Consider the following 17192-nt stretch of genomic DNA (forward strand, 5'->3'; position numbering starts at 1 on the left):
GATTTACAGAATAGGTTTTTCAATCAGTTACATTTTCTACTTTCACTAAACTTTACTTAAGCTTCCATATTTTATTTTATTGTTATAGAGTCTAAGCCGGCATTTTCTGACTTAATTCGTCCAGGAGGCGCTGAAAAAAACTTATATTGTGACATCTAGTGGTTATATCTGCGTACTGCACTCACCGTCAGAGATCATTTCACATTTTTCAGTCCCACATTTACAAGAGGTTTTTTCTTTTAATGGTAACTTCATGTTTCAAAAGTCACAAATATTAGTTATTAAAGTACAATTTATTATTTACCAAAATTATGTATTGCAAAGTCCAGCAATGCAATTATATAAAACAGACAATTCAGATCACTCTTAAAGTCTAAATATTATTATATAAGTAAACATAAACAAACATGAAGGTCAAATTTAACCGTTGTTGCATAGAAAACAGTTGTTTAGCAGAACATCAGCTCCAGTGATCAGAGTCTGTGTTAAGAGCCACTTTAGTCGACCTCTTCAATAGTTGGCCCCTGGGAGCCGCCTCGTGCCTCCTCTCTGCAGCCACCTGTGGGCATCCCTCCCTGATACAACTTGCTGATGATGGGGTTGCAGACTTTCTCCAGCTCTTTCTGCTTGTGTTGGTACTCCTCTTTATCAGCCAGCTGGTTGTTCTCCAGCCAGGTGATGGTCTCATCGCACTTCTGAACCACCTTCTTCTGGTCCTCCTCACTAATTTTGCCCTTCAGGTTCTCGTCCTGCACGCTGCTCTTCATGTTGAAGGCATACGACTCCAGGGAGTTCTTGGCAGTGATTTTGTCCCTCTGAAGGTCGTCCTCAGCTTTGTATTTATCAGCGTCCTGCACCATCCTCTCGATCTCTTCTTTGCTCAGGCGGCCCTTGTCGTTGGTGATGGTGATCTTGTTCTCTTTGCCGGTGCTTTTGTCCACTGCAGACACGTTCAGAATGCCGTTGGCATCGATGTCAAAGGTGACCTCGATCTGAGGGACTCCTCGTGGAGCAGGTGGGATTCCTGACAGGTCAAACTTGCCCAGCAGGTTGTTGTCTTTGGTCATGGCTCTCTCTCCCTCATAGACCTGGATCAGGACCCCGGGCTGGTTGTCAGAGTAGGTTGTGAAGACCTGTGCTTGTTTTGTGGGGATGGTGGTGTTGCGTTTGATCAGAGATGTCATGACCCCTCCAGCTGTCTCAATACCCAGGGACAGAGGCGCCACATCCAGCAGCAGCAGGTCCTGGACGTTACCTGAGGTGTCACCCGTGAGAATGGCGGCCTGGACGGCAGCACCGTAAGCCACTGCCTCGTCTGGGTTGATGCTCTTGTTCAGTTCTCGGCCGTTGAAGAAATCCTGCAGCAGCTTCTGGATTTTGGGGATTCGGGTGGAGCCTCCCACCAGAACAACGTCGTGGATCTTGGCCTTGTCCATTTTAGCGTCCCTCAGAGCTTTCTCCACTGGGTCTAACGTTCCCCGGAACAGGTCAGAGCACAACTCCTCAAAGCGAGCCCTGGTGATGGAGGTGTAGAAGTCGACACCCTCAAACAGAGAGTCGATCTCAATGCTGGCCTGGGAGCTGGAGGACAGGGTCCTCTTGGCCCTCTCACAGGCTGTGCGCAGCCTCCTCAAGGCTCTCTTGTTCTGGCTGATGTCCTTCTTGTGTTTCCTCTTGAACTCCTCTACAAAGTGGTTGACCATGCGGTTGTCAAAGTCCTCTCCGCCCAGGTGAGTGTCTCCAGCCGTGGCTTTGACTTCAAAGATACCGTCTTCAATGGTAAGGATGGAGACATCAAAGGTGCCTCCACCCAGGTCAAAGATCAGGACATTTCGTTCTCCTGACTTGCCTTTGTCCAGACCGTAGGCGATGGCCGCCGCTGTCGGCTCGTTGATGATCCTCAGGACGTTGAGTCCGGCAATGACGCCTGCATCTTTAGTGGCCTGTCTCTGGGAGTCATTGAAGTACGCTGGAACTGTGATGACTGCGCTGGAGACTTTCTGTCCAAGGTAGGCCTCAGCAATCTCCTTCATCTTCACCAGGACCATGGAGGAGATCTCCTCAGGGTAGAAGGCTTTGTCCTCCCCTTTGTACTCCACCTGAATTTTGGGCTTCCCTCCATCTGAAACCACATTGAAGGGCCAGTGCTTCATGTCAGCCTGCACCACTGACTCATCAAACTTTCTTCCAATCAGTCTCTTGGCATCAAACACAGTGTTGCTGGGGTTCAGAGCCACCTGGTTCTTGGCTGCGTCTCCGATCAGCCTCTCAGTGTCAGTGAAGGCCACGTAGCTTGGCGTGGTCCTGTTGCCCTGGTCATTGGCGATGATTTCTACTTTTCCGTGCTGGAACACCCCCACACAGGAGTAGGTGGTGCCCAGGTCGATGCCGATTGCTACACCTTTAGCTGCAGACATTTTCAGTGGTGATGGTCGCCTAAGAAACAGAAAAAGTACATTTTAGAAACTAGTAGCAGCACAATATTTATCTAATAAAAAGTCAAAGTCTTTATTGTCAAAACTACTATATGTGCTGGACATACAGAGAATCGAAATGGCATTACTCTCAACTCCACAACATATAACTAAGACTAACTAAGAACTTAAGTATAATCATTATGAATTATGAATTTAATCGAATATAATGTATCATGGATGTAAATACATTTCAAAATAAGCATCCAAATATCTCCTCTAATTTCAAATTAAAACAACATATGTATGGATTTTCATGTTAAAGTTTCAAACTGAACACTGAGAAATGAAGGTTGAACTTACAGTTGTGTTTGTTGGGCTGTGCTGTGAGAGTTCTTCTTCTTCTTCTTCTTCTTCTCCTTCGTCTTCTTCTCTGGATCTCCTGCTGCGGTCTGCTCTGCTTGTGTCTCTGCACTCAGACCAGCCGCTTTATATCTGCCAGCTGACTGACTGGAGCCTTCTAGAGGGTTCACGCACAACGTCATCAAGGCTGCGTCATCACCACAAGGCAGCTTCCTGTTTGCCACTTCAAAATAAAATACGGCATTTCTATACAACTGTGGGTACCCCACACTCAACAGCCTCGTATTTTATTTTAAGAGAAAATTTACGTTCCTTCCGGTATTTTTTCATTTTGTCACTTGACACACGATTCTCGATTTGTCGAGGTCGAACCTTCTGGTCTGGTAAAGAACTTTCTGGAAAAGTGGAGCAAACGCGAGAGAACTTTTGTATGATGCGTTGCATTTTTTTTGTTTCCGGTGTTCACCTAAAGTGAAAAGATAAATGAAAGCAACTTTTACTTTGGAATCTGTATTTTAAAATTAAATCACGTAATAGTTTATTTAAGTTGATCTGTAGATTCACTGAACCTTAAAAAATAAAAACAAAAGAGGGAACTGTGGGAAATTGGGCCAACTGGACTGATAGTTTTCTGTAGACATTTCGTTACTGCCCTGAATGACTTCAGAGAGCTCAGGGTTTATGAAGACACATTTCTACTGTTGTTAGTAAGTTTTAGTGTAAAAAGAAGAAAAATATTCTTAGTTCTTTTAGGAAAGGCAGTTTTTTTGTATATTATTATTCCTATTTGGAATATTTTGAGAATAATGCAGCAAGTTTCAGGAGTACTAATGTTTATGGGAGTAATTACAAAACGATATTTTAGCCACGTTTCAGCAGGTTTTGAGTTAATTCTAATCTTTCCACTAGATGGCGTCAAAGTAGTGATAAATGATTAGCAGCAATTCTAGCCCGCAAACTACCATCCACCCAAAAATTAGGAAGGCAACACAAGTCAGCTGTTGAGCACGGCATTACCGGTAACATCTGCCCAACCCAGTGCTGCGGTCATCCCGTCTGCTCTTCGGAGAGACACGGCCGTGCTGTGTACGCTTTAAAAATGGTGCGCGACTATGCTAAAATGTACGGTAAAGTGTGCGGAATGTCCACTGCGCTTACAGACGTTACCTCGGTGCTGCAGTGACGTATGTCATTGTCATCCGCTCAAGCACAGTTCACACAGTTCTTCCCAGACTTTCCTAACTTTGTGATTTGATACTTTTTAAATTAGTTTTAACTCTAATGGTTTTCTTAAACATGACTATGTTTCAACAAACACACTCAAAGTAGACCTGGACACACAGGGTAGAGAGAGGGGAGGACAGAGGAGTAACCAGTAAATGACAGCAAAAGACTCTTACAATGATAAAAAATGTAACAAGAGTATATTTATAAATGTACATACTGTGCCAGTGGTCTTCAATTTATATTATTATTTATGAAAACAAACTGACCCTTTGCTTTTCTGTGGAAGTCTTTGACGCCCTCACAAAAATATAATTGCCCACCCCTGGTCTAAGTTGATATTTTCTCATATGATCACATTTTAAAGCTACACAGGATTTTTCTAAATCTGAGGTCAAATAATATTCTTGTGCAGGTTGGTTTCCATCAGTGATATATTTATCCTACTTCTTTTCTCTGTGTGCTTTAACAACCTGTCTGCTTATGACATTCTTGTGTGTTTGAGGTTCTAGAAATGATTTACAGATTCATTTTGAACAGCCAAAGGTGAACCCAGGCTCAGATTCTTTCTCTTAGCATGATTTAAAACTAGAGCTTCACTCTCTGCTAACACAGCACTAACACTGTAACAGTAGTTAGCTTCACTGAGCTTGCACCTGTTCAGATTCTTGTATGAATCACTGAACATTTTGTTCTTTAATTATTGTTACACAACAAAAGCTGCTTTTGTAACAAACGTGTAATTCAAGAGCTTAGAACAGGTTAGAGTTCCATGAGGACATTTTGCTGCTCCGACAAACAGCCAGAATTGATGAAGCTCCGTCCACATGCCTCCTTCAAGCTCCAGGAAAATTAGAAATTCCAGTCACATTTATTCTCATTTTAATTTAAGGAAGTCTGGTTGGCGTACAAATGATTTTCTCTTCACTGAGCTCATGATGTTTACTCAGACCTCAAACTAAAATTAATTTAATGATAATTTCATTGAATTATTTATGTGAAAAACAGCACAATGAAGTCATTCTGAGTCTGTTTGTACTTTGACACACGTTGGATTAAAAAACCTGTTTAACATCTCCTCCTTCTGACACTGTATGTGGATTACATCAGACCACAACAGAGAACCCAGCAGTCAAGGTCCCCCACATACCTGCGGCCAGTCCTGCTGGAAACTGCATTTGGTTAAGAAGGGCGTGTGTGTGGTGTGTTACCTTTAGAGACAGGACATGGCAGCAAAACAAAGCAGTTCACAGGGCGGCAGGTTTGGTCACACCCTCACGTTTCTGCTGCTGCTGTGAAACTCAAGTGATAAAACGTCACAGTTGTAAGATTTGCACCATGGGGATCAGGATGTTTGCTTGTGGAGCTGTGCTGTTGGCTTTAATGGTCACAGGTAAGTGTTTTAATTTACGTAAACTGATACTCATAATCCGCTTTGTTAACTGAAGGTCAGCTGAGATAATTGATTCATGCTCACATGTATCAATACATCTATTCTAGGCCACCCAAAAGCAACAGCTACATTTAACAACATTAGTTAAACAGGAAAAAAAATCATTAAATTGGACAAGAATCATAAGAATTTAGTGTAATTTCCCCTTATCTTGATGGTCAGGATTTTCTTAATTTGAAAATCCTGACCATCAAGTGTGTTGACATAGAAAATCCTGCTATCACAGACATGAAAGAAATACTACAATACTTTTATAATCAACTTTTAGTGTTATAACATATACAGGTTAATAGTCTTTATTGAAATTCACTTTGACTCTACAGATCAGGACACTACAGTTTATTTATTGGTGTGTGTTTTACTATTTTAAAAAAAGTATGAAGAAGTAAATATTGCTCCCAGTGTTCTTCTATACATGTTTTTACAGACTTGTCACGACTGAGTTGGACAGTTTATCTTAGTCATCACAGCTTTGATGCATCAGAGCTTCCATTTTCACACGATGACTTGATGCTTGGAGTCTGAATACTTTTATAAATGAGAGATTTCATCCACGTTACCATTGACTGGTCAATGAAAAACTATAATCGCCTGAACAACACATTCTAAAGTTAAAAGGTGAAGGAGAATGTTTTCTAAAATACAGGATTCAGAGAATAATAACGGTTGGTTCGGGTGAAACTGTTATGACAAAAAAATGCAGAGCAGCCAGTTTCTCGGTGTGTCAGTACTGCCTGTCCTGCTAATTAGCACGTCAGCAGAGTTTCACTTCTGGTGCTGCTACACCCTTAAAACGGTTCCCATCAGAAGGGTCAAAACCCTCTAAGGGGTCACCAGATGAATCAGAGGGGTGATGAGAGAATCATCAGGAAAATCAAAAAGAGAAAAAAACATGAGGTTGAGGAACAAGGAAGTGGAAGTCTTCCTCAATCTAATACATGCATTTTTTTCCAGTGACCGCAGCTTCTTCTCTTTGTGTTGCCATCATCCTAATCACTCTTCATGGTACAAACGTTCTTGGAAATGTTGCAACCAATCAACATTCTCTTTTGTTTGGCCACAGGCCATAACTCCAGCCTCAGTTGACAGCAAGTCAAAAACAACTGATGCTAGTGATTGCACGCAAACCAGTTGGTTCAGTTCTATGAAATGCAAACATGCTCAAATCGCTTTGTTTGTCTCTCCCACAGAAAGCAGAGCACAAGTGGATGGTGAGTTTGGCTTTCAGACTTTTGATGATTTATTTAACCTTACAGCAATGTCTGATTCTTCTTCCTGTTTTGTGTTGTACTGTGTGTCCAGCCTGAAACTTGCAGAGTCATATGCATCTACTTTGTATAAAGAAATGTTAAACACATTGAGGCAGAGACACTGACATGTGTTGTGTTTTATACTCCAGTTTGTGGCACTGCCCCGCTCAGCAATAAGATCGTTGGAGGCGAGGATGCTTCTGCAGGGACGTGGCCATGGCAGGCCAGTCTGCAAAGAAATGGCGCACATTTCTGCGGAGGCTCCCTGATCAACAACAAGTGGATCCTGACTGCCGCTCACTGTTTCGCCAGGTACGCAGCTTTTTATCTGAAGCAAACCTTGATGATTGGTCACCCCCACATATCTGAGCGTGTCATGTTTTGGTCTCCTCAGCGCCAGCACCTCAGGTCTGATTGTTTACCTGGGACGTGACACCCAGCAAGGCCTGAATTTTAATCAGGTGTCCCGGTCAGTGAGCCGGGTCATAAATCATCCTAACTATGACGACACGCCGAGTAACAACGACATATCCTTGCTGGAGCTGTCCTCAACTGTTACGTTCACAAACTACATCAGACCAGTGTGTCTGGCAGCAGCGGACAGCAGCTTCCCGGCCGGGACGAACTGCTGGGTCACTGGCTGGGGAAACATTCAGAGTGGTGGTGAGGATTAATTCAGTACTTGGTGTTAAGACAAACTGAATGGATTTTTGTTGTTGTTAGACCCTTGGACAAGTGTCTGATTTGGAAATACAACTTCCTCCACTCACAATGTCGCAACACAACACTAATAAACACTCCCAGTGACACAATACTGCCAATACCAGCTCACAGGAGCAGCCTGAAGACGTCATCCCAGTCTGACGATATACCAGTTTAGAGGAACTCAATCATTGTCTTCAACAGGCAAATACATCCAGTGTAGTGGTGGATTAATCCATATAATTATGTGCACTACCTTCAGATTGGGACCTTCAGTTCTGTTAATGTTAATGTCCCTGTTGTCTTTTCCAGTTTCCCTTCCTTCACCTCAGAGACTGCAGGAGGTCAGCATTCCCATCGTGTCCAACGCTGCCTGTAGCAGGTCCTACAGTGGTATTACAAGCAACATGATCTGTGCTGGATTCACTGAGGGAGGAAAGGATTCCTGCCAGGTAAGTCCTGACTGTGACAAGACTCACCTGTTAACTGGAAGTTTGAGGTGACTGGCTTGTCTGATGTGTGCAGGGGGACTCAGGTGGACCCATGGTCTATAAAAATGATACCAAGTGGGTCCAGGCTGGAGTGGTGAGTTTTGGAAAAGGCTGCGCTGAGCCCAATTTCCCTGGAGTCTATGCCCGAGTGTCCCAGTACCAGTCCTGGATCAACAGCCAGATCTCCAGCAACCAGCCGGGCTTTGTCACTGGCACGGCCACTGGAGCAGCTCACGTCATCTCTTTCTCACTTCCTCTGCTGCTGTCCATCCTGCCTGTCCTCTTCTCTCTGTTTGTCCTCTCATAGGAAGTTCAATGAAGCCAGATGTCAATGCTGAGATTCATTCCTCTTAAAACAAGCTAAAAAAATCTGCTCATGGATTTTGTACTACTTTAAAAAACATGTGTACTTTTTAAAATGTGAGATCTATAGCCAAGACATTTTTTTTTTTTATTATTGATACATTTCCATCATCAGCTGTTGATGCAGGAGATGCTCATTCTGTAAAGGAAAGCACCATTGTAGCCATGAACAAAATACAGCCGACAAATGTTTCAAAAACAAAACTAAGGAGAAAATAAAATAAAAATAAATGATTGGTTCATTGAATGATTAAAAAAGAGGAGGAATTCACATTCTTATAAATTCATTGTAACTTTTGTCGGCAAAGAGATTTTGTTCTTGTTGTTTTGTTCGGTGTAAGTGCATGCTGACTTTTTAACTGAAAAATCTCAGGGAGGGATTTCTTTTCTGTATTTTTGAATTTTGCAACATTTGCACTAATGAAGGATTTGATACCTCATAAATCATTTTTGGATTCAGTACTGCTAACTGATTAATTACTAACGCATACAATGAGCACCTGCAACTGTGATTTACTGATTTAGCTTATCATTAATGAAGAATTTCAATGATATTTAAAATTATAATCTAGACAGACTTGTACATTGAAATAATCAGGGTCAGTCAGATATTACAAACCTTTCACAGGAATGCATTTATTACCTGCCTCTGATTGTTCCATACACACAGTATAATGTATATGTCTGGCCTCTTATAGCTGTGTTATGTTCAATAAATCATATTTTCCTAGCATTTAGACTATGGTGCTGTGATATTATGGACTGGTTGTGTCTTTGTAAGGGGTGAATAAGATAAGGAGAAAAAATAACCAGAAATAAAACAAGTATAAACACCTACTTGCTCACAAATGGATGAGTAGCAGCAGGGGCTAGTCAGCTAATGTATAATATTATAGCTTGTCTCTAATTACTTGATTACTGTACCTACTCAAGCAGTAAATAGCCTAAGAGAAACTCCTGCTACGTTACCACACTGAGGCATCCATCAGTCTGACCTAATTATAACCCTTAGTTAGGAATCAGGTCGAAAGCAAGAACCAAGAAAAACCAGACACATTCTTAAACCCGTCAGCAAACAATTAAAAGTTGCCTTTGTTTCTTCAGTCATTCCATGGTATGTACAGTTATTATGTGTACTCTGTACACACAATAAAAAGGCCTTAGGCGCACCCATTGGAAGTAATCTGGTTCAGTGTCCTGTCAAAGAACAAGTCAATATGCAGAAGGAGGAAACATGGATTGAAGCACCAACCCTGCAGTTAGTCCTTTATTGCTTGTAGTGGGTCACTGTGCACAAGAAGACACAAATACTGTAATTACAAACACTGGCAGTAATAAACTCATACCTGTTAAAGATTTATGTAAAGAAATCTTATTTATGTATTTTATGCAGTCTTTAGAACTGAATAGGCTTTTATTGTCATTTGTCAGGAAATTTAAAGTGTCGATCTGTTCAAGGTGCACAGTCATACATAATATATATTATATATATATATATATATATATATATATATATATATATATATATATATATATATATATATATATTCAACAATATAAACAACTAGTGAAAAAGAGGCTCTCAACTACCAACTGGAGGAGAGCACAGAGGTGATGGAAACCCAACTCCTGAACCTGGAAGAGGTGCTCGCAGTCAAAGACAAAAGCCTTGAGAGCATGCAGCAGCTCCTTAAAGACGTTAGAGAGGAGAAGAGGCACCTGGAAGAAAAACTCAGCAAGCCTCAGATGTCCAAGAAGGAGCAAAAAAAGGCAGAAAAGAAGCTGCAGAAAGAACGTGAGGAGAGGGAGAAACGGGAGAAGAAAGAGCGCAAGGAGAGGGAGAAAATGAAAAGAAACAACGTGAGGAGAAGGAGAAACAAGAGAAGAAGGATCGCAAGGAGAGAAAGAAGCTGGAAAAGAAACAACGTGAGGAGGCAGCAAAAGTGCTTCCAGATATGAGGAGCTGGCCTCTGAACTTTGCTCCCTGCAAAGCCAGCTAGAAACTGTGAACCAGACTATCCAGGAAGCAAACAGCATGCTGACCAGTGTGGCACAGGAGAGGATCTCCATGGAAGACAGGCTGACACAAGAGAGGAAGGAAAAGGATGAGTGCCCTAAAAACATGGGCCAATGCTTTGACAAATGTGCAGAGCTGGAAAATGAGGTTTGCACACTGCAAAGCCACCTGGACCAGGCCAACCAGACCGTCCTCGAAAGAGACAGTCTGATCCAAAAACTGAAGGAGGAGAAGTCTTCCTTAGAAGAGCAGCTGAAAAGGAGTCTGCAGAAAGAAAAGACAGCGGCAGCTGATGCAGGCAAGAGAGAACGGGAGGAAAGACAGAAACTTCAAAAGGACAGAGAAGACCTTCAGAACAAGCTGTCAGAGAGGGAAGCAGACATCATCTGTCTGCAGCAGTCTCTGGAAGTCCAGCAGAAACAGACTGAAACATTGGCTCAACAGTTTCAGGCACAGTTGGACCAGGCCAACCAGACTGTCCTGCAAAAAGACGGTCTGATCCAAAAACTGGAGAAGGAGAAGTCTTCCTTAGAGGAGCAGCTGAACAAGGCCAACGCGGAAACTCAAGCCGTCGGCAAGGAGCTTGGGCACGAAATGACCCAACGAACTAAAGAACGTGTGGAGTTATTAAATATGGTACTCACTCTGCAAGCTGTCCTGGACCAGGCCGACCAGACTGTCCTGCAAAAAGACGGTCTGATCCACAAACTGGCAGAGGAGAAGTCTTCCCTGGAAGAGGAGCTGAAACTTGAGCAGCAGGCTACAAAGGAAAGCCTACAGAAGGCTCAGCCTCTTCCTCATGAGCAAGAGGAACAGGTAAAACTGCTCAAGGACAGTAACGACGAGCCCTCTTCAAAGGTGTCTGAACAGCAGAACCCCATCAACTCCCTGACGGCTGAAAACAAAGCTCTCCAGACAGATGGAGGTCCAAAAGGAGGAGGACGCAACATCTGAACTCCTCACAAAGGAGTCCTCTAGGAGCAGCTGAAAAAGGCTAAGAGGCTGCAGAGACAACAGATAAAGCATGAGAAGGCCAATAAGAAAGAAGAGGAGGAACTCCTCACACTCCTGTTCTATAAAAAACAATTGAGGCTGCAGAGACAATAATAATAGAATCAGAATCAGAATCAGAATCATGTTTATTGCCATGTAAGTGAAGGGGGTTCACATTACTAGGAATTTGCCTTAGTGATTGGTGCATACAAAGAACATATAATAATTAACATGCAATAAGATAAAAACTAAGATAAAATTAAGTTAATAAACTACAGTAAGGCTAAATTTACATGACAGACATGGCGTAACAGACATACAATGAACAGAACATAAAATACTTGGCGGATGAAATGGTAAACATAGACCCTTATATGAACGAATGGAACAGTGTAATAATGTAATAATGTAACAGGTACCACATGGGTCGGTGAGGTGGTACTCGTGTGCAAGTAGTGCAAGTTGGAGTAAACAGTGCAAATAGTCGTCATTGTGCCGTGACTATACTAAAGTGACCTTCTGAAGTGACAGTGCAGAGCAGTGCATTAATTACAGTTTAACAGTCCAACAGCAGAGGGGAAGAAGCTGTTCTTGTGGCGCGAGGTTCTGGTCCGAATGGACCGTAACCTCCTGCCTGAGGGGAGTGGCTCAAAGAGTCCGTGTCCAGGGTGAGAAGGGTCAGCTGTGATCCGACCTGCACGCCTCAGAGTCCTGGAGACGTACAGGTCCTCGATAGATGGCAGGCTGCAGCCGATCACCTTCTCAGCAGAGCGCACAACACACTGCAGTCTGTGCCTGTCCCTGGCAGTGGCCCCAGCGTACCACACTGTGATGGAGGATGTGAGGATGGACTCAATGATGGCCGTGTAGAACTGGACCATCATTCTGGCTGGCACCTTGAGTTTCCTCAGCTGCCGCAGGAAGTACATCTTCTGCTGGGCCTAGGAGCTATGTTATCAGGGGCCCCCAGCAGGGTCTCCCAAGGCAAACAGGTCCTGGGTGATGGGTCAGACTAAGAGCGGTCCAAAAAACTCCTTATGAAGAGTACAATACCAAGGAAACGTGGCTGTACGTCTGATTACTGTTATCTTCATCGAGGTATGAACCTGCACCTGAGGTATGCAAAAGCACATCTGGACAAGAAAGAAGCATTTTGGAAAGAAATACTGTGAGATGAGCCTGAGATAGAGTTCTTTGGTCACAACCAGAGGAGGTATGCATGGTGGAAACCACACACTGAACTCCATGAGAGGAACTTATGGCCTACTGTGACATTTGGTGGCGTGTCCACCATGTTATGCTGAGCTGAGCTGAAAAAATAAAGTTGCTGCTTCAAAAGCTGATGCAGTGATTTTCCTAAGGGGTGCCCAAACTTTTGCAACTTTTTAAGACTGTATATACCTATATAGATATATATACACACACTCTGTTGTGTTACTTATATAATATTATAAATATACCAGTGTTCAGGTGTTTTTGTGGAATCGACCCACTTCTCCTGTTCAGCAGAACGTGCAGACCAACAGAAGCAGAACCACAACCCCCGCAGTATAACAACAACTCAGTTAGTTCAGCTGTGAGGAAGACTGTTAAACACACGTCTCAGGAGGGACGCCTTCTTTCCCTCCTGTGTCACTGCAAACACAAATCTGCTCTCACCTTCTTGGGTTTGGGCAGGATGGCACCGGAGGACGTGGTCACCGCTGTCCGGCTCGGTGTCACCGTCTTCCTGCAAGGCGTCAGCGGCGAGCAGCGAGCCGACAGCCGGACCAGGCGACCGAGGGCCGACGCCATGTTCCCAGCGTTTGCAGCAGCAGACATGTGGAGAAGGAAACGTTTGTGAAGGGAAACAGCGCCACCTCGTGGTTTTGCTCAGACGCTGCACCCAGCTCACCCAACGCCGTCCACACGATAGATGTTTTATAAATTAAACCAGCTAATACATCTATTATACAAACCTATTTGTGATGACAACATTTATTGTGCCGTTTTAAATCTGACTGAAAAATGGTGGAAGAATGTTATTTGCTCCATTAAAAAAAATGGAATTATTTTTTTAATTTACATATGCAATTTTCCCGTTGTGGGACTAACAAAGGTTTATCTTAATCTTAATTTTGTATATTCATGTTCTTCGTATTAAACCTTACATAAACTATTCTGAAGAAGACTTTATTCTATAATGTAACAACGTTATTGTGCAACCGGTGTAATAAATATCAAAATACTGATAATTTATAAGCTTTGCTGCGTCTTTTTCTAACGATAAACTGGATTAATAAACTGGAAGGTTTATGTTAAAATAAATAAATAAACGCACTACATCGCAACACTTCAACTAGACATAATGCTGTAATTCCAAACGACCAGTAGGTGGCAGAAGAGACTAAGAAACAGATAGAATTCCTTGCGCGGTTCTGAAGGGTATAAAAGAGAGAGAGAGGTTCTGAGCGGTGGAGTGGCGGTGGAGTGAAGGAGGAAGGGAGGTGTTCTTCAAGGTGGATGTTGTAGTTCGTTCTTTGACGATATAAACCCAGTTAAACCCAATTAAAGCACTAGTTAAGGTCAGAATGTCGACACCATGAGTCAGACCGCCGATAAAAAGGCGGAGTATATATACATGCAGAGTACTGTTTATTTTCGTGTTACTTCGGTAGCACATATACTAAAATTGGAACGATACAGAGAAGATTAGCATGGCCCCTGCGCAAAGGAAGGGCAACGTTTATGCCGGTCGGGGCCCCCGCCGGCCCCCGCGGCGCGGGGGGCCGCGCGGCCCGCGCCCGGGCCCCCGCGCCGCCCCTGCCGGGGCCCCGGGCCGGCCGGGACCCCGCGCGCGGCGCCCCGTCCGCCCCGTCCGCTCGAGCCGGGCGACCCGCCGGGCCGACTCAGAAGATCAAAAGATCCGTGGATCGCCGATCGACCAGCCCACCGCCCCGTTGTTTTGGCCCGGCCCTGCGCACATGGCTAATTTGCATATGACGCCGTCTTAAAGGAAGAGGCGGAAGCGCACTGTGTTAGACGTTTATTATGAATAAAAAGAAAAATCTCAAGCAGCAGAAGCAGACTCTACATTAAGACAGAAATAAAAATCAATTGTGTAATTCTTCATTTGTAATTCATTTTTAAACCTCTGTAACACCTGTAATTGCTATTCACCTTGTGCTGGGTCTTCCAAACACCCGGTCTTTGCCACAGCTTTCCTGGCTGGTGTTTCCATCTGTGAAACCTGAAAATGGAGTGTGACCCTGACCCCCCCCCCCCCCCCCCCCCCCCCCAGCAGTCTTTGTGGCCCTCAACTCAATAGCAAAACTGCACCCTTCCCCCCACCCACTTCATCAATCCATAGACAAAGGGAGGTCTCTGACTTGCTTATTTACATGAGGTGTAAAGGTGTGAAAGAGCAACTGTAAACAGGGGGCCCCTTTAATCCCATCTCCTGCGCAGTCGTCAAAGTGTCGTACAGAGACAATGATGTGTTTTCGATCCACCTCCTGCAGTCGTTTGCTGTGATATCACATCACCCTGTCCTCTGTCTTTTCCAAGACTAGTCATTGGTTTTGATCCGCCTGCCAGACAAATCCCAATAGACAGAATGAACAACTTGAGCATAAGTGCTAAAAGAGTGCTTTAATAGCAAACCAAGAAACAGGACCAACAGGAATGAGCAAAATAATAAATAAGTCAACTGTAAATAGTAGCACAAAGTCAGTCAGACAGTCAAAAGGCAAATGTGCAAAGCAAGAAAGCCAGCTGAAAGTACTGGACTGTGCAAAATAATAAAAAAGTAAGTTTTAAGTAACATGCAAACTGAAAACAGAAAATAAAAGTGCAAACACAAAACAGCCTGCAAGATATTTGCATAGCAATCACTTCCTACAATGAAGAGCAATAACACAACAAGCGATATCAAACTATATACATAATTTACAGAACAGTGCACACAAAAGTGATATCAAACTATATACAAAACAGTGCACACTAAAATCTAAAGTGCAAAGAACACACACACACACACAGCAAACTCAAACACAAAACAATAGAAAAAGGAACATTACAGTGTAGGAGCAGCAGGTGGAGGAGGAGGAGGAGGAGGAGGTGGTGGAGGCTGGTCAGCAGGTGTAAGAGTGGCAGCAGCTGCAGCCTCCTCCATCTTCTTCTGTGCCAGCCACTCTTCCACACTCTGCTGCTCCCTCACAGGACAGTACCAACCGTACTTCCTGTAGCTGGTGTGTCCGTACTGCTTGGTCTTTGGCAGTCCACAGTCGCGACAGTTAAAGTGCGTTGTCCGTCGATACGGCCTCGCAGTGTCCCCCGCCGCCAGTGCAAGCTACCTCCCCATTTCACGTTTTTTCATCCGCCAAGCTGTGGTCCTGGAATACCCAGCTGTGTCGGCGGCAGCAGAGGGGGCAGGCAGGGGAACCTCTCACAGCAAATGGTGGGAAAGCTGTGGCAGGCTTAGTCCTCCCCATGAATGGCGGAAAGGCTGTGGCAGCGGAAGGAGAAGGAGCTGGAGGAGCTGTGGCAGCAGACTGCGCACAAGCTGGAGCTGGAGGAGCTGTGGCAGCGGATGGTGCACGAGCTGGAGGAGCTGTGGCACGGGATGGAGCTGTGGCAGGGGACAGAGCTGTGGGAGCCATGGCAGTCAAGCGCCTGTATAGAGCCTCCGACAGTGGTCCTCTGCGCGTGACTGCCAGACCGGACAGATCTGCAGGCACATTGGGCTGAAACAGAGAGCTGTGGGTCCTCGCTTCCTGCTGCAGTGTCTGTGCCGGGTTCAGCACCTCAGCTGCCGACTGTGCTGCGGTCGCCGGCAGGGAGGCCAGGTTGGCAACATGAGCCGCCTTGGCCTTGCTCCGCTGCATGTTCCTGGGAGGAAGAATGTGACAGTGTGAGCGACCGCATCAAGACACACATAAACAGATATGTGTTTTTTATATACAAATATTTAATCTTACCACAGTGAGAGCGTGCGCTGGTTGACGTCGTACAGCTGGAGCTTGGTGGCCCCCACCAGGGTTGGACAGTTGAAGATGTTGTCCTGTATCTGGTTGTAGTCCCTGATGATGGCGCCCCAGCGGTTGATGCGCAGGTGCGCGATGGTCCGGGCGTCGGCCTGGTGGAGCATGATGGCCTCTACACGTCTGCTGGCCTTTGGAGACTGAGAAGCCCCCGCCCCCTGGCCCATGGCACAGCTGCACACAAGACAGTGTGATGTGAACAATGCGCACAACGCAAAAGTATTTGTTGACTGGATTGCATGTGGTAAACGCTAAGGGTGGGTGGGTTGCAAGTGCTTACCGCCTGATGCTGTCCCTGCCTGGAGTGTGGCTCAGGCGTTGGCTGACTTTAAACCGGCCTTTGACAAGCCTGTCCTGGTGGCTCGGCGCAAACTGCACTGGCTCTCTGTCCTGGTCAGACAGCCTGTTCCACAGGGCAATGATGTCCCTGGCCTGTGTGTTGGTCACAAAGGCGTGGTTGCGCAGCTCCACCAGAGCCATGGCCAGCTCAACCACCTATCGGTAGCCAGGCCGCCCATCTGGACCCTCAGCGCCCTGGGAAAAAGATGCAAAGCACAGAAATGAGTCATGAGTGTCTCCAGTTCTCTCTACAGTTCTCTCTCTCTCCCCCTGTCACACACACACAACCCTCCATACAGACACAATGTGGAAGAGCAGACAGTTGTAGTACTTACAGACTCGTCCTCCCCTGCCTGCTGCAGGCCTCCCCCCTCCTCCTCCTCCTCCGTCTGGGAGGAAGCGTACAACCCAGCTGGGGCCCGCATAAGCGCGGGGTGGTGGGAGAGGGCCAAGTCCTCCTCGGGCCTGAGGTCATCCTCATGCTCCACCAACCCGAAGCCCTCGTCGCCCTCTCCCTCTGCCACAGGCACATCGGGCACGTCGGGGTCTTCTCCACAACCCT

The 17192-nt window shown here is 45.1% G+C and overlaps 2 protein-coding genes and 1 pseudogene across 2 annotated transcripts; 2 read left to right on the forward strand and 1 right to left on the reverse strand.

Annotated features, from left to right (window-relative positions):
• Positions 1-219: 219 nt before the first annotated feature.
• Positions 220-2886, reverse strand: LOC114440042 (heat shock 70 kDa protein 1). The gene is made up of 2 exons (XM_028412306.1): positions 2778-2886; positions 220-2436 (listed from the first exon to the last, which is right to left on the reverse strand). The coding sequence occupies exon 2, from the start codon at positions 2415-2417 to the stop codon at positions 498-500; it is 1920 nt and encodes a 639-aa protein (XP_028268107.1). The 5' UTR covers positions 2418-2436; positions 2778-2886; the 3' UTR covers positions 220-497.
• Positions 2887-5140: 2254 nt separating this feature from the next.
• LOC114440095 (serine protease 27-like) lies at positions 5141-8997 on the forward strand. The gene is made up of 6 exons (XM_028412379.1): positions 5141-5394; positions 6645-6665; positions 6854-7016; positions 7099-7367; positions 7719-7858; positions 7932-8997. Exons 1-6 carry the CDS (start codon positions 5340-5342, stop codon positions 8202-8204), a joined length of 921 nt encoding a protein of 306 aa, XP_028268180.1. The 5' UTR covers positions 5141-5339; the 3' UTR covers positions 8205-8997.
• A 4915-nt stretch (positions 8998-13912) lies between these two features.
• LOC114440649 (uncharacterized) lies at positions 13913-13987 on the forward strand (annotated as a pseudogene).
• The last annotated feature ends 3205 nt before the right edge of the window (positions 13988-17192 follow it).

This window comes from Parambassis ranga, chromosome 8, assembly GCF_900634625.1.
Source record: "Parambassis ranga chromosome 8, fParRan2.1, whole genome shotgun sequence".
Classification (NCBI taxonomy): domain Eukaryota; kingdom Metazoa; phylum Chordata; class Actinopteri; family Ambassidae; genus Parambassis; species Parambassis ranga.

Bases quoted from the DNA above. Each gene is read 5' to 3' on its own strand.
- LOC114440095 (XM_028412379.1), top strand. From the start codon at position 5,340: ATGGGGATCAGGATGTTTGCTTGTGGAGCTGTGCTGTTGGCTTTAATG. The intron at 6,666-6,853 runs GTGAGTTTGGCT...TTTATACTCCAG, and splicing joins AAGCAGAGCACAAGTGGATG to TTTGTGGCACTGCCCCGCTC. The intron at 7,859-7,931 runs GTAAGTCCTGAC...TGATGTGTGCAG, and splicing joins GAGGAAAGGATTCCTGCCAG to GGGGACTCAGGTGGACCCAT.
- LOC114440042 (XM_028412306.1), bottom strand. From the start codon at position 2,417: ATGTCTGCAGCTAAAGGTGTAGCAATCGGCATCGACCTGGGCACCACC.